The sequence below is a fragment of the Oncorhynchus keta genome, chromosome 2, assembly GCF_023373465.1.
Source record: "Oncorhynchus keta strain PuntledgeMale-10-30-2019 chromosome 2, Oket_V2, whole genome shotgun sequence".
Classification (NCBI taxonomy): Eukaryota; Metazoa; Chordata; class Actinopteri; order Salmoniformes; family Salmonidae; genus Oncorhynchus; species Oncorhynchus keta.
In genome coordinates, this window is record NC_068422.1 from 10,652,854 (window position 1) to 10,676,668 (window position 23,815).

Genomic DNA, 23,815 nt, shown 5'->3' on the forward strand with positions numbered 1-23,815 from the left:
TACTGTTCTGTCCCTGTTACTGTTCTGTCCATGTTACTGTTCTGTCCCTGTTCTGTTACAGTTCTGTCCCGACTACTGTTATGTCCATGTTACTGTTCTGTCCAGGCTACTGTTCTGTCCATGTTACTGTTCTGTCCTTGTTACTGTTCAGTCCCTGTTCTGTTACTTTTCTGTCCCTGTTACTGTTCTGTCCCTGTTCTGTTACTGTTCTGTCCCGGCGACTGTTCTGTCCATGTTACTGTTCTGTCCTTGTTACTGTTCTGTCCCTGTTCTGTTACAGTTCTGTCCCGACTACTGTTCTGTCCATGTTACTGTTCTGTCCCTGTTACTGTTCTGTCTCTGTTCTGTTACTGTTCTTTCCCTGTTCTGTTACTGTTCTGTCCCTGTTACTGTTCTGTCCCTGTTACTGTTCTGTCCCTGTTCTGTTACTGTTCTGTCCCTGTTCTGTTACTGTTCTGTCCCTGTTACTGTTCTGTCCCTGTTACTGTTCTGTCCCTGTTCTGTTACTGTTCTGTCCCTGTTCTGTTACTGTTCTGTCCCTGCTACTGTTCTGTCCCTGTTCTGTTACTGTTCTGTCCCTGCTACTGTTCTGTCCATGTTACTGTTCTGTCCTTGTTACTGTTCTGTTACTGTTCTGTCCCTGTTCTGTTACTGTTCTGTCCAGGCTACTGTTCTGTCCATGTTACTGGTCTGTCCTTGTTACTGTTCTGTCCCTGCTCCTGTTCTGTCCCTGTTACTGTTCTGTCCCTGTTCTGTTACTGTTCTGTCCCAGCGACTGTTCTGTCCATGTTACTGTTCTGTCCTTGTTACTGTTCTGTCCATGTTACTGTTCTGTCCTTGTTACTGTTCTGTTACTGTTCTGCCCCTGTTCTGTTACTGTTCTGCCCCTGTTCTGTTACTGTTCTGTCCCTGTTCTGTTACTGTTCTGTCCCTGTTACTGTTACTGTTCTGCCCCTGTTCTGTTACTGTTCTGTCCCTGTTCTGTTACTGTTCTGTCCCTGTTACTGTTCTGTCCCTGTTCTGTTACTGTTCTGTTACTGTTACTGTTCTGTCCCTGTTCTGTTACTGTTCTGTCCCTGTTCTATTACTGTTCTGCCCCTGTTCTGTTACTGTTCTGTCCCTGTTCTGTTACTGTTCTGTCCCTGTTACTGTTCTGTCCCTGTTCTGTTACTGTTCTGTCCCTGTTACTGTTCTGCCCCTGTTCTGTTACTGTTCTGTCCCTGTTACTGTTCTGTCCCTGTTCTGTTACTGTTCTGTCCCTGTTACTGTTCTGCCCCTGTTCTGTTACTGTTCTGTCGCTGTTCTGTCCCTGTTCTACTACTGTTCTGTCCCTGCTACTGTTCTGTCCCTGTTACTGTTCTGTTACTGTTCTGCCCCGTAACTGTTCTGTCCCTGTTCTGCTACTGTTCTGTCCCTGCTACTGTTCTGTCCCTGTTACTGTTCTGTCCCTGTTCTGTTACTGTTCTGTCCAGGCTACTGTTCTGTCCTTGTTACTGTTCAGTCCCTGTTCTGTTACTGTTCTGCTCCTGTTCTGTCCCTGTTACTGTTACTGTTCTGTCCCAGCGACTGTTCTGTCCATGTTACTGTTCTGTCCATGTTACTGTTCTGTCCTTGTTACTGTTCTGTTACTGTTCTGTCCCGACTACTGTTCTGTCCATGTTACTGTTCTGTCCTTGTTACTGTTCTGTTACTGTTCTGTTACTGTTCTGCCCCTGTTCTGTTACTGTTCTGTCCCTGTTCTGTTACTGTTCTGTCCCTGTTACTGTTCTATCCCTGTTACTGTTCTGTTACTGTTCTATCCCTGTTACTGTTCTGTTACTGTTCTATCCCTGTTACTGTTCTTTCCCTGTTACTGTTCTGTTACTGTTCTATCCCTGTTACTGTTCTCTTACTGTTCTATCCCTGTTACTGTTCTGACTGTTACTTTTCTGGCTCTGTTACTGTTCTGTTCCTGTTCTGGCCCTGTTCCTGTTCTGGCCCTGTTACTGTTCTGTTCCTGTTCTGGCCCTGTTCCTGTTCTGGCCCTATTCTGTTCCTGTTCTGGCCCTGTTCCTGTTCTGGCCCTATTCTGTTACTGTTCTGGCCCTGTTCCTGTTCTGTTCCTGTTCTGGCCCTGTTCCTGTTCTGGCCCTATTCTGTTACTGTTCTGGCCCTGTTCCTGTTCTGGCCCTATTCTGTTCCTGTTCTGTTCCTGTTCTGGCCCTGTTCCTGTTCTGTTCCTGTTCTGGCCCTGTCATTGTTCTGTTCCTGTTCTGTTCCTGTTCTGGCCCTGTCATTGTTCTGTTCCTGTTCTGGCCCTATTCTGTTACTTTTCTGGCTCTGTTACTGTTCTGGCCCTGTTACTGTTCTGTTCAGTTACTGTTCTGCCCCCGTTAATGTTCTGTTACTGTTCTGTTCAATTCTTTAAAGTATTGTTTGGGCTGTCGGTGGAATTGTCTGCTTGGAGATTTGCCATGCCCATTTCCAAGAACCATACATTTGTGGTTGATTTAATTGACTTGGAATCGTGGCATAACTGCCATTTCAAGAACCACCCCAGACTTCCTAGAGTGTTAATATACTGTAGCAAGTTAACATTTGACCTGTTTTATGGGTCTTAGATAATGAACATTAATTACAAATGCAGTTGACTGAAATATATATTTTCTTTTTTTACATTTCTGATCTGGAATAGCTTGAATTATTTATTTTTTCATGTGAAGCTGTTTCAAGCCTGGTGTAGGGGAGGGCAGAAGGGAGTGAGGGAAGAAGGTAGAGCATTTCACTGGACAATGTAGGTCTATGTTAATATCTAAGAAATACTAAATGTACACACAATCAGTTCAGTATCTATAGTCATCCATAATGATTTCCAGTATGAGTACCTCAGCCCTGTGCTGTACAGTGAGAGGGATACCACATGGCACAGACACACATCATGCACACACACATATCATACACAGACACACACCCACACATCATAACTTAACTGACAGATTAAAGTCTGCTTGAAAGAGCCGCTAACCTAGCAAAGCTGCTAATGTTAGCTATCAAGCTAACAAAGTTAGTGCCAGATGAGTTTTCCAGTGGAGCCCTCTTTGACTGGAGAAGTACATCAATCAATCAATCAAATTGATTTAAAATGCCCTTCTTACATCAGCTGATGTCACAAAGTGCTGTACAGAAATCCAGCCTAAAACCCCAAACAGCAAGCAATGCAGGTGTAGAAGCACGGTGGCTAGGAAAATCTCCCTAGAAAGGCCAGAATCTAGGAAGAAACCTAGAGGAACCAGACTATGAGGGGTGGCTGGGTGGAGATTATAACAGAACATGGCCAAGATGTTCAAATGTTCATAGATGACCACCGGGTTCAAATAACAATAATCACAGTGGTTGTAGAGGGTGCAACAGGACAGCACCTCAGGAGTAAATGTCAGTTGGCTTTTCATAGCTGATCATTCAGAGTAACTCTACCATTCCCGCTGTCTCTAGAGAGTTGAAAACAGCAGGTCTGGGACAGGTAGCATGTCCGGTGAACAGGTCAGGGTTCCATAGCTGCAGGCAGAACAGTTGAAACTGGAGCAGCAGCATGACCAGGTGAACTGGGGACAGCAAGGAGGCATCAGGCCAGGTTGTCCTGAGGCATGGTCCTAGGGCTCAGGTCCTCTGAAAGAGAGAAAGAAAGAAAAAGAGATAGAGCATAATTAAATTCACACAGGACACGGGAGAAATACTCCAGATAAAACAGACTGACACAAGCCTCCTGACACAAACTATTAGAGCATAAATACTTGAGTCTGAGACAGTAGGGGTCAGAAGACACTGTGGCCCTGCCCCGGACAGGGCCAAACAGACAGGATATAACCCCACCCACTTTGAAAAAAGAAGGCATATCTCCAAACACCAACTTACCATACTGAGACAAGGCCGAGTATAGCCCACGAAGATCTCCTTAACGGCACAACCCAAAGGGGGGTGTCAAAAGAATGACGGTTTCCAGTGCTGTAGGAGCTGTATCGACTACGTTTGTTAGGGACAAACTGGATCGTTCAGAGCTGCAATGTGGCAATTGTTTGCTTCGTCGAGGATTATAGGCTTGAGGTGACTTCCTTGATCACGCAGGTCGCCAGCCTATGTAAGAAACTGGGGGAAATGCAGAGTGGAGTGTTTACCTTTTCTACGCCTGTGGCTGAATGGCATTTGTGCATGTTGGATGCATCTCCGTCTTGTCGTTAACCGACTGGCCGGTGTTGCCTGGAGTTTGTTCACCAGGGGAGCCATCTCCTGCCTCTCCTCCCCATCTGATAGTGGAGTCGAAGGAGCACAGCAATCGACGATGGTCGCATGTCACGAGCCGGGGAAGACAACGGCCTCCCGCAAAGCTGTCTAGACTCCCAACGAGAGGCCCGGAGCGAATACAGACAACTAATAATTTTGCCACCCTGGAGCCTGATCTTCCTGCACCTTCATCACTGGGGGGTTACCTGTGTCTGCGGCCATTGTGCCTATTCCAACTCGTTCCCCTACGATTTCGAAGTCGACGTTGGCAACCTTCCATCCCTGCTCTGGATTGAGCAGGGCTGCTTCATCTGTCAGAGGCACCATCCTGTGAAGCATGGGAGTGGGGTTTCTCCATCTGTCAGAGGCACCAACCTGTGAAGCATGGGAGTGGGGTTTCTCCATCTGTCAGAGGCACCAACCTGGGAAGCATGGGAGTGGGGTTTCTCCATCTGTCAGAGGCACCATCCTGTGAAGCATGGGAGTGGGGTTTCTCCATCTGTCAGAGGCACCAACCTGGGAAGCATGGGAGTGGGGTTTCTCCATCTGTCAGAGGCACCAACCTGGGAAGCATGGGAGTGGGGTTTCTCCATCTGTCAGAGGCACCATCCTGTGAAGCATGGGAGTGGGGTTTCTCCATCTGTCAGAGGCACCAACCTGTGAAGCATGGGAGTGGGGTTTCTCCATCTGTCAGAGGCACCAACCTGGTAAGCATGGGAGTGGGGTTTCTCCATCTGTCAGAGGCACCATCCTGTGAAGCATGGGAGTGGGGTTTCTCCATCTGTCAGAGGCACCATCCTGTGAAGCATGGGAGTGGGGTTTCTCCATCTGTCAGAGGCACCAACCTGGGAAGCATGGGAGTGGGGTTTCTCCATCTGTCAGAGGCACCATCCTGTGAAGCATTGGAGTGGGGTTTCTCCATCTGTCAGAGGCACCATCCTGTGAAGCATTGGAGTGGGGTTTCTCCATCTGTCAGAGGCACCATCCTGTGAAGCATTGGAGTGGGGTTTCTCCATCTGTCAGAGGCACCATCCTGTGAAGCATTGGAGTGGGGTTTCTCCATCTGTCAGAGGCACCATCCTGTGAAGCATGGGAGTGGGGTTTCTCCATCTGTCAGAGGCACCATCCTGTGAAGCATGGGAGTGGGTGGATTTTCTTATCTTTCTCGCCAGCCGTGATTTTGGGCAGCTCCATGGTAAGAAATGTGACTCTCCCTCGTGCAAAAACAATGACCTATCCCGGAGCTTGTGTAAATGACATTACTAAGCTCCCGTATGTACTACACCAGGACATGGACATCGATTCCATCATAGTCCATGTGGGTTTTAATGACATTATGAAGGGCAGTTGGACAGTTGAAACTGGATTTCAAAGGGCTGATCGACTTTGCTTGACTCTAATAAAAGACCCATCATATCTGGTCATGTGCCCTCTCTGAATTGTGGCATTGAATGCTTTAGCAGGATTCCTTCTCTTCACAACTGGCTACGTGATTATTGTAGTTCAATGGGTGTAACTTTTGTTGACAATTTCGATACCTTTTGTAAACAAAACACGTTTTATAAGGAGGATGGGATCCACCCAAATCATTTGGGTTCCTGGATTCTTTCACAGCATTATAAGTCTGTATTGGGACAATGACTTATCAATAACCCAAGCCCAGCTCAGTTAATCCCTACCATTGTGTCGCTGAGTTGTCATAAGGCTTTAGCAAATATACATCATACCAGGGGCGTTGGTAGACACAACGTAATGACCTAATTGATGTCCCTCTAACTGCCCTGAATGCCTCTGCTGATCCTACAGTTATTGTATACAGTAATCATGTATCTATGAACCAGATTCATGCTGTTATTCCTGAGGCAGTGTGCCCTAGTAGGAAGTCCACTGTGTGCAGCTCACCCTGCACTAACATAAATAACATGAGAATATCTACTTCTGCTAAGCTTCCCAGTAAAGCAATGAAAACAAGCAAGCATCCCAGGAAAGTCCTCAAAATGGCCCATGTTAACATAAGTAGCTTAAGAAACAAGGTTCATTCAAATGAATAACTTGCTAGTTGCTCAGAAATGCACATTGACAATACCTTTCATGATACAGTGGTAGCGATACAAGGTTATAACATTTACAGAAAATACAAATGCCAGTGGTGGAGGTGTTGCTGTTTATATTCAGGACCACATTCCTGTAAAGATGTTAAATACTGTTGAAGTAATATGGCTACAGGTTCATTTGCCTCACCTAAAGCCCATTCTGGTGGGAAGCTGCTATAGACCACCAAGTGCTTACAGTCAGTATCTGGATAACATGTGTGAAATGCTTGATCGTTTATGTGATATCAACAGAGAGGTTTCATCACGCTGGCCACTCAAAAAAAGTTTCAAACTGTAACCAGTGCCTGCAACCTGGTTCAGGTTATCAGTCAACCTACCAGGGTAGTTACAAACAGCACAGGAATGAAATCATCAACATGCATTAATCACAACTTTACTAATGCTGCAGAAATGTGCTTGAAAGGAGTATCCTGATCCATCAGATGTAGAGATTGCAATATCTAGGAAAACCAGTTCCAAAGGCTGGGCCTAATGTAGTGTATAAGAGGTTATACATTACGTTTTGTAGTGATTCCTGTGTTGTTGATGTAAAGAATATGCGTTAGTTTGTGGTGTGTAATGAGGAGCAAACAGATGTTGTACTTGACACATTTATGAAATTGCTTATTCCAGTTGCTAATAAGCATGCACCCATTAATGCAATGACGAAAAATTGTATGGTTGAGAGGGATGAGGCTAAATAAATTGCCAGTAAGTCTGGCTGCACAACCGATTGGCAAACATACTGCAAATTGAGAAATCATGTGACAATTTAAATATTTTTTAACTACACCATGAAACAAACATAAATGACATAAAGAATGATAGTAAAAAGCTTTAAAGCACCTTAAATGAAATTTTGTGAAAAAAGTCGAACTCAGATCCATCATTCATTGAATCATATGGCTCATTCATCACAAAACCAACTGATATTGTCAACTGCTTTATTATTTTTTTCATTGGCAAGATTAGCAAACTTAGTCATGACATGCCAGCAACAAACGCTGACCCTAAACTTCCAAGTATATCTGACCTAATTATGAAAGGCAAGCATTGTAATTTGGAATTGTGAGTGTGGAAAAACTATTGTTGTCTACCAAAAATGACAAGCCAGCGGGGTCTGACAGTTTAGATTGGAGAATTACTGAGGATAATAGCGGACGATATTGCTACTCCTATTTGCCATATTTTCAATTCAAGCCTACTGGAAAGTGTGTGCCCTCAGGCCTAGAGGGAAGCTAAAGTCATTCCGCGACCTAAGAATATTAAAGTCCCCTGTACTGGCTCAAATAACCGACCAATCAGCCTGTTACCAACCCTTAGTAAAGTTTTTGGGGAAAAAAATTGTGTTTGCTCCTCATTACACACCGCAAACAAACAAATATTCTTTACATCAACAACATAGGAATCACTACAAAATGTATTGTATGACCTCTTATATAGACTATATTAGGTCCAGACTTTGGAACTTTGATTTTCCTAGATATTGTGATCAATACATCTGATGGATCTGGGTACTGCTTTCAAGCACGTTTCTGCAGCATTAGTAAAGATGTGATTAATAAATGTTACTGCCAAATTTTGCCAGACCCCAGGAAGTGTAGCTGCTGCTTTGGCAGGAGCTAATGGGGATCTATAATAAATACAAATACACACACATCATACACACTCAGCATATAGTAAGCATGTAACTCATCTTGGCCCTCTGTGCTCCCTGTCTCACCATTTCATACTTTTTTGGTTACTACTTGATTCCATATGTGTTATTTCATGCTTTTGATGTCTTGATGTCACTATTATTCTAAAACTTTTGACCGGTAGTGTACCTAGACACACACTATATATAGGCACACAAACACACATGTTTTCACTGCACTACAAGTTTGTGGTCACATGGTGATGATGTAATTTCCTGAAGGCATTAGTTCATAAGTGGAGAGGGGCTGGATTGGAGTTAGTGGGGCGTCGGGAGGGGCAGAGAAATGCATTTCCTATTGTCTGTCCATGGGGGGGATGGTTTGGAGGTAGCAGGCAGGATGCATGTCTCATTGCCTGCATCATGAAGTCGTAAAGAGGCTGTTATCGACTGGAGGACAACAGAGATGATGCCCCCTGACATCTGTTCACTACAGAGATTTTGCAGTCTCTGGAGAGAGGACTTTTAAATGGCGAGGCAGAGTAACAGCCCTGACCTCACCATACAATATTATCACCTTACTGAGGGACTCACCATACCATATAACACCATACTGAGAGACCATACCATATAATCACCATACTGAGAGACCTCACCATACCATATTATCACCATACTGAGGGACCTCACCATATTATCACCATACTGAGGGACCTCACCATACAATATTATCACCATACTGAGGGACCATACCATATTATCACCATACTGAGGGACCTCACCATATTATCAACATACTGAGGGACCTCACCATATTATCACCATACTGAGGGACCTCACCATACAATATTATCACCATACTGAGGGATCTCACCATACCATATTATCACCATACTGAGGGACCTCACCATACAATATTATCACCATACTGAGGGACTTCACCATATTATCCCCATACTGAGGGACCTCACCATACAATATTATCACCATACTGAGGGATCTCACCATACCATATTAACACCATACTGAGGGACCTCACCATATTATCACCATACTGAGGGACCTCACCATAAAATATTATCACCATACTGAGGGATCTCACCATACCATATTATCACCATACTGAGGGACCTCACCATACAATAGTATCACCATACTGAGGGACCTCACCATATTATCACCATACTGAGGGACCTCACCATATTATCACCATACTGAGGGACCTCACCATACAATATTATCACCATACTGAGGGATCTCACCATACCATATTATCACCATACTGAGGGACCTCACCATACAATATTATTACCATACTGAGGGACTTCACCATATTATCCCCATACTGAGGGACCTCACCATACAATATTATCACCATACTGAGGGATCTCACCATACCATATTATCACCATACTGAGGGATCTCACCATACCATATTAACACCATACTGAGGGACCTCACCATATTATCACCATACTGAGGGACCTCACCATAAAATATTATCACCATACTGAGGGATCTCACCATACCATATTATCACCATACTGAGGGACCTCACCATACAATAGTATCACCATACTGAGGGACCTCACCATATTATCACCATACTGAGGGACCTCACCATATTATCACCATACTGAGGGACCTCACCATAATATCACCATACTGAGGGACCTCACCATATTATCACCATACTGAGGGACCTCACCATTTTATCACCATACTGAGGGACCTCACCATATTATCACCATACTGAGGGACCTCACCATATTATCACCATACTGAGGGACCATACCATATTATCACCATACTGAGGGACCTCACCATATTATCACCATACTGAGGGACCATACCATATTATCACCATACTGAGGGACCTCACCATATTATCACCATACTGAGGGACCTCACCATACCATATTATCACCATACTGATGGACCTCACCATATTATCAACATACTGAGGGACCTCACCATATTATCACCATACTGAGGGACCTCACCATATTATCAACATACTGAGGGACCTCACCATATTATCACCATACTGAGGGACCTCACCATACAATATTATCACCATACTGAGGGATCTCACCATACCATATTATCACCATACTGAGGGACCTCACCATACAATATTATCACCATACTGAGGGACTTCACCATATTATCCCCATACTGAGGGACCTCACCATACAATATTATCACCATACTGAGGGATCTCACCATACCATATTAACACCATACTGAGGGACCTCACCATATTATCACCATACTGAGGGACCTCACCATAAAATATTATCACCATACTGAGGGATCTCACCATACCATATTATCACCATACTGAGGGACCTCACCATACAATAGTATCACCATACTGAGGGACCTCACCATATTATCACCATACTGAGGGACCTCACCATATTATCACCATACTGAGGGACCTCACCATAATATCACCATACTGAGGGACCTCACCATATTATCACCATACTGAGGGACCTCACCATTTTATCACCATACTGAGGGACCTCACCATATTATCACCATACTGAGGGACCTCACCATATTATCACCATACTGAGGGACCATACCATATTATCACCATACTGAGGGACCTCACCATATTATCACCATACTGAGGGACCATACCATATTATCACCATACTGAGGGACCTCACCATATTATCACCATACTGAGGGACCATACCATATTATCACCATACTGAGGGACCATACCATATTATCACCATACTGAGGGACCATACCATATTATCACCATACTGATGGACCTCACCATATTATCACCATACTGAGGGACCTCACCATATTATCACCATACTGAGGGACCTCACCATATTATCACCATATTGAGGGACCTCACCATATTATCACCATATTGAGGGACCTCACCATATTATCACCATACTGAGGGACCATACCATATTATCACCATAGTCAGGGACCATACCATATTATCACCATACTGAGGGACCTCACCATATTATCACCATACTGAGGGACCTCACCATACAATATTATCACCATACTGAGGAACCTCACCATACCATATTATCACCATACTAAGGGACCGATATGATATGTATTGTGCTTCGATGCTATGATTTTATTGCGATTTGATGTGAAAGATATTCCCCCATCACTAATGATGACATCATCATCTTTGATTATCACATCCTTGATGACTACACTATGACTATAGCAATTTGAAGAGTTCTAATGTTTGTTGGCCAGTGTTATAATTATTATAGTGTGTTATAAACAGTGTAATAATACCATGCCGTTCTCTCTCTGTGTCCCTGCAGTATGATGGTGTTTGGGGTGCTGACATTGATCCTGAGCTGGGCGTCTCTGGGAGCTGACCTGGCCTCTGCTGTGGTGAGTGAATTTGACTCTGAGGCCTGTGTTCCAAATGGAACCCTAAACCCCAGGGGTGTCAAACATACAGCCGGATCCTGCCATCCAGAGCTACCCTCTCCAACCCTAATCTAGAGCACCTGATTCTAAAAATGTGCTGGTTAATAAACTGAACCAGATTAGTTACAAATGGGGTTAAAGTGAAAACCTACAGGACGTTTGCTCTCCAGGAACAGGGTTGGGGTGAAAACCTACAGGACGTTTGCTCTCCAGGAACAGGGTTGGGGTGAAAACCTACAGGACGTTTGCTCTCCAGGAACAGGGTTGGGGTGAAAACCTACAGGACGTTTGCTCTCCAGGAAAAGCGTTAGAGTGAAAACCTACAGGAGGGTAGCTCTCCAGGAACAGGGTTGGATTGAAAACCTACAGGAGGGGGTAGCTCTCCAGAAACAGGGTTAGATTGAAAACCTTCAGGAGGGGGTAGCTCTCCAGGAACAGGGTTGGAGAGCCCTGATCTTAGGAATATGGCAGCATATTGAAACAACTCAGGACCATGTCCAACTGTTACTGTGCTAATCAATTCTCACCATGGCTGACAGCTAAGACAAATTGCTTTGGGGCCAAGAGGGTTCACTCTCAATTTGAAGGTCTTCTTGTAGTGTGTGTGTGAGTCTGTACTCTGTGAGAAATCACATTAAATAGTTTTCCGGCAGAAATCCTTAGGGATATGGCTTTATATGTGCTCTGAATACGTATGCACAATGTGTTAACATAAAGCCATATTGCTTTTACATAGACAAGTATTATTGCAAGTGCATAGTACTATCAAGATGGCACCAACAGGGAGGGCTGCCTCGCTTATAGTTCGTAGCAAACTTTGCAGTATTTCATTTTTTATGTATTATTTCTTACATTGTTAGCCCAGAAAATGTTATGTGTTCTTACATACAGCCAGGCAGGACTGTTGGATATCAGAGCGGTGGTAACTCACCAGCACTACCAGCATTAGAACCAGGAATACAACTTTCCCGGAACGGATCCTTTGTTCACACCATCCAGAGCAATTGAACTGATTCCAAAGGCTGACCCAAAACAATGTTCAGTCCATGGATAATAAAGTTGACCATCTCAGGGCAAGGGTTTCTTTCCAGAGAAACATCATACAGGAACTCAAGTCCTTTTTTTCAACCAACCTAGAATAGCTCACAATCAAATGCCATCCGTATTATCTCCCAAAACAATTCTCTTTGGTTATAGTCATGGCCGTGTATATCCCTCCGCAAGACGATACCACGACGGCCCTCAAGAAACTTCACTGGACTTTATTCAAACTGGAAACCATATACATTATCATGAGGCTGCATTTATTGGAGCTGGAGATTTTAACAAAGCAAATTTGAGGAAAAGGCTGCCTAAATTCTATCAGCATTTCGATGCTAGTACTCGTGCTGCTTAAACACTCAACAATTGCTCCATTTTGCTCCTCCCTTCTTATAGGCAGAAACTCCAACAGAAAGTACCCGTGCTAAGGACTATTCAACGCAGGTCTGACCCATCGGAAACCACACTTCAAGATTGTTTTGATCACATGGACTGGGATATGCTCCAGGTAGCCTCCGAGAATAATATTGATGAATACATTGAGACGGTGACTGAGTTTATCAGGAAGTGTATAAGAGATGTTGTACCCACTGTGACTGTTAAAACCTACCCTAACCAGAAACTGTGGATAGATGGTAGCATTCGCGCACAACTGAAAGCGCGAACCACCACATTTAACCATGGCAAGGTGACTGGGAATATGGCAAACAGAGTAGCCATATATACAAACAGAGTAGTCATTCCCCCTGCAAGGCAATCAAACAGGCAAAACATCAGTATAGAGACAAAGTGGAGTCTCAATTCAATGGCTCAGACACGAAATGTATGTGGCAGGGTCTACAGACAACCACGGACTACAAAAGGAAAACCAGCCACTTCGCGGACACCAACGTCTTGCTTCCAGACATTCTAAACACGTTATTTGCCCACTTTGAGGATAGCACAGTGCCACTGACGTGGCCTGCTACCAAGGACTGTGGGCTCTCCTTCTCCGTGGCCGACGTGTGTAAGACATTTAAGCATGTCAACACTTGCCGGCCCAGACGGCATCACGAGCTGCGTCCTCAAAGCATGTGAAGACCAGCTGGCCGGTGTGTTTACGGACATATTCAATCTCTCCCTATCCCAGTCTTCTGTCCCCACATACTTCAAGATGGCCACCATTGTTCCTGTACGCAAGAATGCAAAGGTAACTAAATGACTATCGCCCCGTAGCACTCACTTCTGTCATCATGAAGTGCTTTGAGAGACTAGTCAAGGATCATATCACCTCCACCTTACCTGTCACCCTAGACCCACTTTATTTTCTTACCACCCCAATAGGTCCACAGACAATGCAATTGGCATCACACTGCACACTGCCCTATTCCATATGGACAAGAGGAATACCTATGTAAGAATGCTGTTTGTTGACTATAGCTCGGCATTCAACACCATAGTACCCTCCAAACTCATCATTAAGCTCGAGACCCCGGGTCTGAATACCGCCCTGTGCAATTGGGTCCTGGACTTCCTGACGGGCCGCCCCAGGTGGTGAAGGTAGGAAACAACACCTCCACTTCGCTGATCCTCAACACTGGGGCCCCGCAAGGGTGCGTGCTCAGACCCTTCCATACTCCCTGTTCACCCATGAGTGCGTGGCCAAGCATGCCTCCAACACAATCATCAAGTTTGCAGACGACACAACAGTAGTAGGCTTGATTACCAACAACGACGAGACGGCCTACAGGGAGGAGGTGAGGGCTCTGGGAGTGTGGTGCCAGGAAAATAACCTCTCACTCAACGTCAACAAAACTAAGGAGATGATCATGGACTTCCGGAAACAGCAGAGGGAGCACCCCCCTATCCACATCGACGGGACAGCAGTGGAGAAGGTGGAAAGTTTTAAGTTCCTCGGCATACACATTACTGACCAACTGAAATGGTCCACCCACACAGGCAGTGTGGTGAAGAAGGTGCATCAGCGCCTCTTCAACCTTAGAAGGCTGAAGAAATGTCGCTTTTCACCTAAAGCCCTCACAAACTTTTACAGAGGCACAATTGAGATCATCCTGTCGGGCTGTATCACCGCCTGGTACAGCAACTGCACCTCCCACACCCGCAGGGCTCTCCAGAGGGTGGTGCGGTCTGCCCAACGCATCACCGGGGGCAAACTACCTGCCCTCCAGGACACCTACGGCACCCGATGTCACAGGAGGCTATCAACCAAGGCTATCAACCACCCGAGCCACGGCCTGTTCATCCCGCTGTCATTCAGAAAGTGAGGTCAGTACAGGTGCATCAAAGCTGGGACCGAGAGACTGAAAAACAGCTTCTATCTCAAGGCCATCAAACTGTTATATTGCCATCACTAGCACAGAGAGGCTGCTGCCTATATACACAGACTTGAAATCATTGGCCACTTTAGTAAATGGAACACTAGTCACTTTAATAATGTTTACATATCTTGTTATGCATATCTTACACTCATGTCATATGTATATACTGTATTCTATACTGTTCTACTATATCTTAGTCTACTCTGACATTGCTTGCCCATATATTTATATATTCTTAATTCCATTCCTTTACCTAGATTTGTGTGTATTAGGTATATGTTGTGAAATTGTTAGATATTACTTGTTAAATATGGCTGCACTGTCGGAACTAGAAGCACAATCATTTCGCTACACCCGCAATAACATCTGCTAAACACGTGTATGTGACCAATACATTTTGATTTGATTTGAATGGAGAGGGTATTTTCTCAACCAACATTTCTTACCCCTTACTGCTGTCTGAAAAAAATGTGATTGGATGTCTGTCTTGAGTCAGATTCAACTCGTTATGACAAACACTGAGGAGAAGGAGTTGGAGACAGAAAAGAGGCTGCTGGAAAAGGAGAAAGGGCGAGTTTTTTGGACCCCTTTTGATTTCAATGAAACTTTCCATACATATTTTCCAATGGTAGAAGTGGTCAGAAAGTGACTTTTTGGACCTGAATGACAAAGCATTCAGGAGATAGAGGTGCTCAAAACTGACCCATTTTGCCTACACCACCCTATCATGACACATCCATGTCTTTATAACTGGAAAATATAAACAGTTGAGTTTGATATAATTTAAAAGTTTACAAACAGGGTTGTCAAATTACTTAGTAATTTCTTTACAATAAATAGTTATTTTCTAACCTTTAACGTCAATGATGTTTTCGTGTATTTTTAGATTAGACCTCTATTTTACATAATTTTTAGATTAAACCCTATTTTACATAATTTTTAGATTAGATCCTATTTTACATCATTTTTAGATTATACCTCTATTTTACATCCTTTTTAGATTAGACCCTATTTTATGTCATTTTTAGATTAGACCCTATTTTACGTCATCTTTAGATTAGACCCTATTTTACATCATCTTTAGATTAGACCCTATTTTACATCCTCTTTAGATTAGATCCTATTTTACATCATTTTTAGATTAGACCCTATTTTACATAATTTTTAGATTAGACTTCTATTTTACATCATTTTTAGATTAGATCCTATTTTACATCATTTTTAGATTAGACTTCTATTTTACATCATTTTTAGATTAGACCCTATTTTACATCATTTTTAGATTAGACCTCTATTTTACATAAATTCTAGATTAGACCCTATTTTACATCATCTTTAGATTAGACCCTATTTTACGTCATCTTTAGATTAGACCCTATTTTACATCATCTTTAGATTAGACCCTATTTTACATCCTCTTTACATCATCTTTAGATTAGACCCTATTTTACATCCTCTTTAGATTAGACCCTATTTTACATCCTCTTTAGATTAGACCCTATTATATTTTATGTCACCACATGCTTAAGGCTCGTCGTGTTCCCTTTTTCTTCAGTTCGTTTGTTGTCATTGTCGCCACCCCTGTTTTGACTTGGGGCTGTGGATCATGGAGAGTTGTTCCCCCCCTGTTTTGACTTGGGGCTGTGGATCATGGAGAGTTGTTCCCCCCCTGTTTTGACTTGGGGCTGTGGATCATGGAGAGTTGTCCCCCCCCTGTTTTGACTTGGGGCTGTGGATAATGGAGAGTTGTCCCCCCCCTGTTTTGACTTGGGGCTGTGGATCATGGAGAGTTGTCCCCCCTGTTTTGACTTGGGGCTGTGGATCATGGAAAGTTGTTCCCCCCCTCATTTTGACTTGGGGCTGTGGATCATAGAGAGTTGTCCCCCCCCCTGTTTTTACTTGGGGCTGTGGATCATGGAGAGTTGTCCCCCCCCCTGTTTTGACTTGGGGCTGTGGATCATGGAGAGTTGTTCCCCCCCTGTTTTGACTTGGGGCTGTGGATCATGGAGAGTTGTTCCCCCCCTGTTTTGACTTGGGGCTGTGGATCATGTAGAGTTGTTCCCCCCCTGTTTTGACTTGGGGCTGTGGATCATGGAGAGTTGTTCCCCCTGTTTTGACTTGGGGCTGTGGATCATGGAGAGTTGTTCCCCCCCTGTTTTGACTTGGGGCTGTGGATCATGGAGAGTTGTTCCCCCCCTGTTTTGACTTGGGGCTGTGGATCATGGAAAGTTGTTCCCCCCTCGTTTTGACTTGGGGCTGTGGATCATGGAGAGTTGTTCCCCCCCTGTTTTGACTTGGGGCTGTGGATCATGTAGAGTTGTTCCCCCCCTGTTTTGACTTGGGGCTGTGGATCATGTAGAGTTGTTCCCCCCCTGTTTTGACTTGGGGCTGTGGATCATGGAAAGTTGTTCCCCCCCTGTTTTGACTTGGGCTGTGGATCATGTAGAGTTGTTCCCCCCCTGTTTTGACTTGGGGCTGTGGATCATGGAAAGTTGTTCCCCCGCTCGTTTTGACTTGGGGCTGTGGATCATGGAGAGTTGTTCCCCCCCTGTTTTGACTTGGGGCTGTGGATCATGTAGAGTTGTTCCCCCCCTGTTTTGACTTGGGGCTGTGGATCATGGAAAGTTGTTCCCCCCTCGTTTTGACTTGGGGCTGTGGATCATGTAGAGTTGTTCCCCCCCTGTTTTGACTTGGGGCTGTGGATCATGTAGAGTTGTTCCCCCCCTGTTTTGACTTGGGGCTGTGGATCATGGAAAGTTGTTCCCCCCCTGTTTTGACTTGGGGCTGTGGATCATGTAGAGTTGTTCCCCCCCTGTTTTGACTTGGGGCTGTGGATCATGGAAAGTTGTTCCCCGCTCGTTTTGACTTGGGGCTGTGGATCATGTAGAGTTGTTCCCCCCCTGTTTTGACTTGGGGCTGTGGATCATGGAGAGTTGTTCCCCCCCTGTTTTGACTTGGGGCTGTGGATCATGGAGAGTTGTTCCCCCCCTGTTTTGACTTGGGGCTGTGGATCATGTAGAGTTGTTCCCCCCCTGTTTTGACTTGGGGCTGTGGATCATGGAGAGTTGTTCCCCCCCCTGTTTTGACTTGGGGCTGTGGATCATGGAAAGTTGTTCCCCCTCGTTTTGACTTGGGGCTGTGGATCATGGAGAGTTGTTCCCCCCCCTGTTTTGACTTGGGGCTGTGGATCATGTAGAGTTGTCCCCCCCCTGTTTTGACTTGGGGCTGTGGATCATGTAGAGTTGTTCCCCCCCTGTTTTGACTTGGGGCTGTGGATCATGGAAAGTTGTTCCCCCCCCTGTTTTGACTTGGGCTGTGGATCATGTAGAGTTGTTCCCCCCCTGTTTTGACTTGGGGCTGTGGATCATGGAAAGTTGTTCCCCCGCTCGTTTTGACTTGGGGCTGTGGATCATGGAGAGTTGTTCCCCCCCTGTTTTGACCTGGGGCTGTGGATCATGTAGAGTTGTTCCCCCCCTGTTTTGACTTGGGGCTGTGGATCATGGAGAGTTGTCCCCCCCCCTGTTTTGACTTGGGCTGTGGATCATGTAGAGTTGTTCCCCCCCTGTTTTGACTTGGGGCTGTGGATCATGGAAAGTTGTTCCCCGCTCGTTTTGACTTGGGGCTGTGGATCATGGAGAGTTGTTCCCCCTGTTTTGACTTGGGGCTGTGGATCATGTAGAGTTGTTCCCCCCCTGTTTTGACTTGGGGCTGTGGATCATGTAGAGTTGTTCCCCCCCTGTTTTGACTTGGGGCTGTGGATCATGGAAAGTTGTTCCCCCCTGTTTTGACTTGGGCTGTGGATCATGTAGAGTTGTTCCCCCCCTGTTTTGACTTGGGGCTGTGGATCATGGAAAGTTGTTCCCCCGCTCGTTTTGACTTGGGGCTGTGGATCATGGAGAGTTGTTCCCCCTGTTTTGACTTGGGGCTGTGGATCATGTAGAGTTGTTCCCCCCCTGTTTTGACTTGGGGCTGTGGATCATGGAAAGTTGTCCCCCCCCCTGTTTTGACTTGGGCTGTGGATCATGTAGAGTTGTTCCCCCCCTGTTTTGACTTGGGGCTGTGGATCATGGAAAGTTGTTCCCCGCTCGTTTTGACTTGGGGCTGTGGATCATGGAGAGTTGTTCCCCCTGTTTTGACTTGGGGCTGTGGATCATGTAGAGTTGTCCCCCCTGTTTTGACTTGGGGCTGTGGATCATGTAGAGTTGTCTCCCCCTGTTTTGACTTGGGGCTGTGGATCATGGAAAGTTGTTCCCCCCCCTGTTTTGACTTGGGCTGTGGATCATGTAGAGTTGTACCCCCTGTTTTGACTTGGGGCTGTGGATCATGGAAAGTTGTTCCCCGCTCGTTTTGACTTGGGACTGTGGATCATGGAGAGTTGTTCCCCCCCTGTTTTGACTTGGGGCTGTGGATCATGTAGAGTTGTTCCCCCCCTGTTTTGACTTGGGGCTGTGGATCATGGAAAGTTGTTCCCCGCTCGTTTTGACTTGGGGCTGTGGATCATGGAGAGTTGTTCCCCCCCTGTTTTGACTTGGGGCTGTGGATCATGTAGAGTTGTTCCCCCCCTGTTTTGACTTGGGGCTGTGGATCATGTAGAGTTGTTCCCCCTGTTTTGACTTGGGGCTGTGGATCATGTAGAGTTGGTCCCCCTGTTTTGACTTGGGGCTGTGGATCATGGAGAGTTGTTCCCCCTGTTTTGACTTGGGGCTGTGGATCATGGAGAGTTGTTCCCCCTGTTTTGACTTGGGGCTGTGGATCATGTAGAGTTGTTCCCCCCCTGTTTTGACTTGGGGCTGTGGATCATGGAGAGTTGTTCCCCCCCTGTTTTGACTTGGGGCTGTGGATCATGGAGAGTTGTTCCCTCCCTGTTTTGACTTGGGGCTGTGGATCATGGAGAGTTGTTCCCCCCCTGTTTTGACTTGGGGCTGTGGATCATGGAAAGTTGTTCCCCCCCTCGTTTTGACTTGGGGCTGTGGATCATGGAGAGTTGTCCCCCCCCTGTTTTGACTTGGGGCTGTGGATCATGTAGAGTTGTTCCCCCCCTGTTTTGACTTGGGGCTGTGGATCATGTAGAGTTGTTCCCCCCCTGTTTTGACTTGGGGCTGTGGATCATGGAAAGTTGTTCCCCCCCCCTGTTTTGACTTGGGCTGTGGATCATGTAGATTTGTTCCCCCCCTGTTTTGACTTGGGGCTGTGGATCATGGAAAGTTGTTCCCCCGCTCGTTTTGACTTGGGGCTGTGGATCATGGAGAGTTGTTCCCCCCCTGTTTTGACTTGGGGCTGTGGATCATGTAGAGTTGTTCCCCCCCTGTTTTGACTTGGGGCTGTGGATCATGGAAAGTTGTTCCCCCTGTTTTGACTTGGGGCTGTGGATCATGTAGAGTTGTTCCCCCCCTGTTTTGACTTGGGGCTGTGGATCATGGAAAGTTGTTCCCCCGCTCGTTTTGACTTGGGGCTGTGGATCATGTAGAGTTGTTCCCCCCCTGTTTTGACTTGGGGCTGTGGATCATGGAGAGTTGTTCCCCCCCTGTTTTGACTTGGGGCTGTGGATCATGGAGAGTTGTTCCCCCCCTGTTTTGACTTGGGGCTGTGGATCATGTAGAGTTGTTCCCCCCCTGTTTTGACTTGGGGCTGTGGATCATGGAGAGTTGTTCCCCCCCTGTTTTGACTTGGGGCTGTGGATCATGGAAAGTTGTTCCCCCCTCGTTTTGACTTGGGGCTGTGGATCATGGAGAGTTGTTCCCCCTGTTTTGACTTGGGGCTGTGGATCATGTAGAGTTGTCCCCCTGTTTTGACTTGGGGCTGTGGATCATGTAGAGTTGTTCCCCCTGTTTTGACTTGGGGCTGTGGATCATGGAAAGTTGTTCCCCCTGTTTTGACTTGGGCTGTGGATCATGTAGAGTTGTTCCCCCTGTTTTGACTTTGGGCTGTGGATCATGGAAAGTTGTTTCCCCGCTTGTTTTGACTTGGGGCTGTGGATCATGGAGAGTTGTTCCCCCTGTTTTGACTTGGGGCTGTGGATCATGTAGAGTTGTTCCCCCTGTTTTGACTTGGGGCTGTGGATCATGGAGAGTTGTCCCCCCTGTTTTGACTTGGGCTGTGGATCATGTAGAGTTGTTCCCCCTGTTTTGACTTGGGGCTGTGGATCATGGAAAGTTGTTCCCCGCTCGTTTTGACTTGGGGCTGTGGATCATGGAGAGTTGTTCCCCCTGTTTTGACTTGGGGCTGTGGATCATGTAGAGTTGTTCCCCCCCTGTTTTGACTTGGGGCTGTGGATCATGTAGAGTTGTTCCCCCCCTGTTTTGACTTGGGGCTGTGGATCATGGAAAGTTGTTCCCCCTGTTTTGACTTGGGCTGTGGGTCATGTAGAGTTGTTCCCCCCCTGTTTTGACTTGGGGCTGTGGATCATGGAAAGTTGTTCCCCGCTCGTTTTGACTTGGGGCTGTGGATCATGTAGAGTTGTTCCCCCCCTGTTTTGACTTGGGGCTGTGGATCATGTAGAGTTGTTCCCCCCCTGTTTTGACTTGGGGCTGTGGATCATGGAAAGTTGTCCCCCCCCCTGTTTTGACTTGGGCTGTGGATCATGTAGAGTTGTTCCCCCCCTGTTTTGACTTGGGGCTGTGGATCATGTAGAGTTGTGCACCCCCCCCTGTTTTGACTTGGGGCTGTGGATCATGTAGAGTTGTTCCCCCTGTTTTGACTTGGGGCTGTGGATCATGGAAAGTTGTTCCCCCCCCTGTTTTGACTTGGGCTGTGGATCATGTAGAGTTGTTCCCCCCCTGTTTTGACTTGGGGCTGTGGATCATGGAAAGTTGTTCCCCCGCTCGTTTTGACTTGGGGCTGTGGATCATGGAGAGTTGTTCCCCCCCTGTTTTGACTTGAGCTGTGGATCATGTAGAGTTGTTCCCCCCCTGTTTTGACTTGGGGCTGTGGATCATGGAAAGTTGTTCCCCCGCTCGTTTTGACTTGGGGCTGTGGATCATGGAGAGTTGTTCCCCCCCTGTTTTGACTTGGGGCTGTGGATCATGTAGAGTTGTTCCCCCCCTGTTTTGACTTGGGGCTGTGGATCATGTAGAGTTGTTCCCCCCCTGTTTTGACTTGGGGCTGTGGATCATGGAAAGTTGTTCCCCCCCTGTTTTGACTTGGGCTGTGGATCACGTAGAGTTGTTCCCCCCCTGTTTTGACTTGGGGCTGTGGATCATGGAAAGTTGTTCCCCCGCTCGTTTTGACTTGGGGCTGTGGATCATGGAGAGTTGTTCCCCCCCTGTTTTGACTTGGGGCTGTGGATCATGTAGAGTTGTTCCCCCTGTTTTGACTTGGGGCTGTGGATCATGGAAAGTTGTTCCCCCTGTTTTGACTTGGGCTGTGGATCATGTAGAGTTGTTCCCCCTGTTTTGACTTGGGGCTGTGGATCATGGAAAGTTGTTCCCCGCTCGTTTTGACTTGGGGCTGTGGATCATGGAGAGTTGTTCCCCCCCTGTTTTGACTTGGGGCTGTGGATCATGTAGAGTTGTTCCCCCCCTGTTTTGACTTGGGGCTGTGGATCATGGAAAGTTGTTCCCCCCTGTTTTGACTTGGGCTGTGGATCATTTAGAGTTGTTCCCCCTGTTTTGACTTGGGGCTGTGGATCATGGAAAGTTGTTCCCCGCTCGTTTTGAATTGGGGCTGTGGATCATGGAGAGTTGTTCCCCCCCTGTTTTGACTTGGGGCTGTGGATCATGTAGAGTTGTCCCCCCTGTTTTGACTTGGGGCTGTGGATCATGTAGAGTTGTTCCCCCCCTGTTTTGACTTGGGGCTGTGGATCATGGAAAGTTGTTCCCCCTGTTTTGACTTGGGCTGTGGATCATGTAGAGTTGTTCCCCCTGTTTTGACTTGGGGCTGTGGATCATGGAAAGTTGTTCCCCGCTCGTTTTGACTTGGGGCTGTGGATCATGGAGAGTTGTTCCCCCTGTTTTGACTTGAGCTGTGGATCATGTAGAGTTGTTCCCCCTGTTTTGACTTGGGGCTGTGGATCATGGAAAGTTGTTCCCCCCGCTCGTTTTGACTTGGGGCTGTGGATCATGGAGAGTTGTTCCCCCTGTTTTGACTTGGGGCTGTGGATCATTGAAAGTTGTTCCCCCTGTTTTGACTTGGGGCTGTGGATCATGGAGAGTTGTTTCCCCCCTCGTTTTGACTTGGGGCTGTGGATCATGGAGAGTTGGTCCCCCTGTTTTGACTTGGGGCTGTGGATCATGTAGAGTTGTTCCCCCCCTGTTTTGACTTGGGGCTGTGGATCATGTAGAGTTGTTCCCCCCCTGTTTTGACTTGGGGCTGTGGATCAGGTAGAGTTGTTCCCCCCCTGTTTTGACTTGGGGCTGTGGATCATGTAGAGTTGTTCCCCCCCTGTTTTGACTTGGGGCTGTGGATCATGGAAAGTTGTTCCCCCCCCTGTTTTGACTTGGGCTGTGGATCATGTAGAGTTGTTCCCCCCCTGTTTTGACTTGGGGCTGTGGATCATGGAAAGTTGTTCCCCGCTCGTTTTGACTTGGGGCTGTGGATCATGGAGAGTTGTTCCCCCCCTGTTTTGACTTGGGGCTGTGGATCATGTAGAGTTGTTCCCCCCCTGTTTTGACTTGGGGCTGTGGATCATGGAGAGTTGTTCCCCCCCTGTTTTGACTTGGGCTGTGGATCATGTAGAGTTGTTCCCCCCCTGTTTTGACTTGGGGCTGTGGATCATGGAAAGTTGTTCCCCCGCTCGTTTTGACTTGGGGCTGTGGATCATGGAGAGTTGTTCCCCCTGTTTTGACTTGGGGCTGTGGATCATGTAGAGTTGTTCCCCCTGTTTTGACTTGGGGCTGTGGATCATGTAGAGTTGTTCCCCCCCTGTTTTGACTTGGGGCTGTGGATCATGGAAAGTTGTTCCCCCCCTGTTTTGACTTGGGCTGTGGATCATGTAGAGTTGTTCCCCCCCTGTTTTGACTTGGGGCTGTGGATCATGGAAAGTTGTTCCCCGCTCGTTTTGACTTGGGGCTGTGGATCATGGAGAGTTGTTCCCC

The 23,815-nt window shown here is 46.5% G+C and overlaps 1 protein-coding gene across 4 annotated transcripts in view; it reads left to right on the plus strand.

Moving 5' to 3' along the window:
• LOC118396758 (protein tweety homolog 2-like) overlaps positions 1-23,815 on the plus strand; it is a 133,251-nt gene that overhangs the window by 90,628 nt on the left and 18,808 nt on the right. For all 4 annotated transcript variants that reach the window (XM_052471496.1, XM_052471504.1, XM_052471499.1 and 1 more), the window contains one exon: positions 11,313-11,385. In XM_052471496.1, the coding sequence (XP_052327456.1) occupies positions 11,313-11,385 (73 nt within the window). The remainder of the gene's footprint in view (positions 1-11,312; positions 11,386-23,815) is intronic.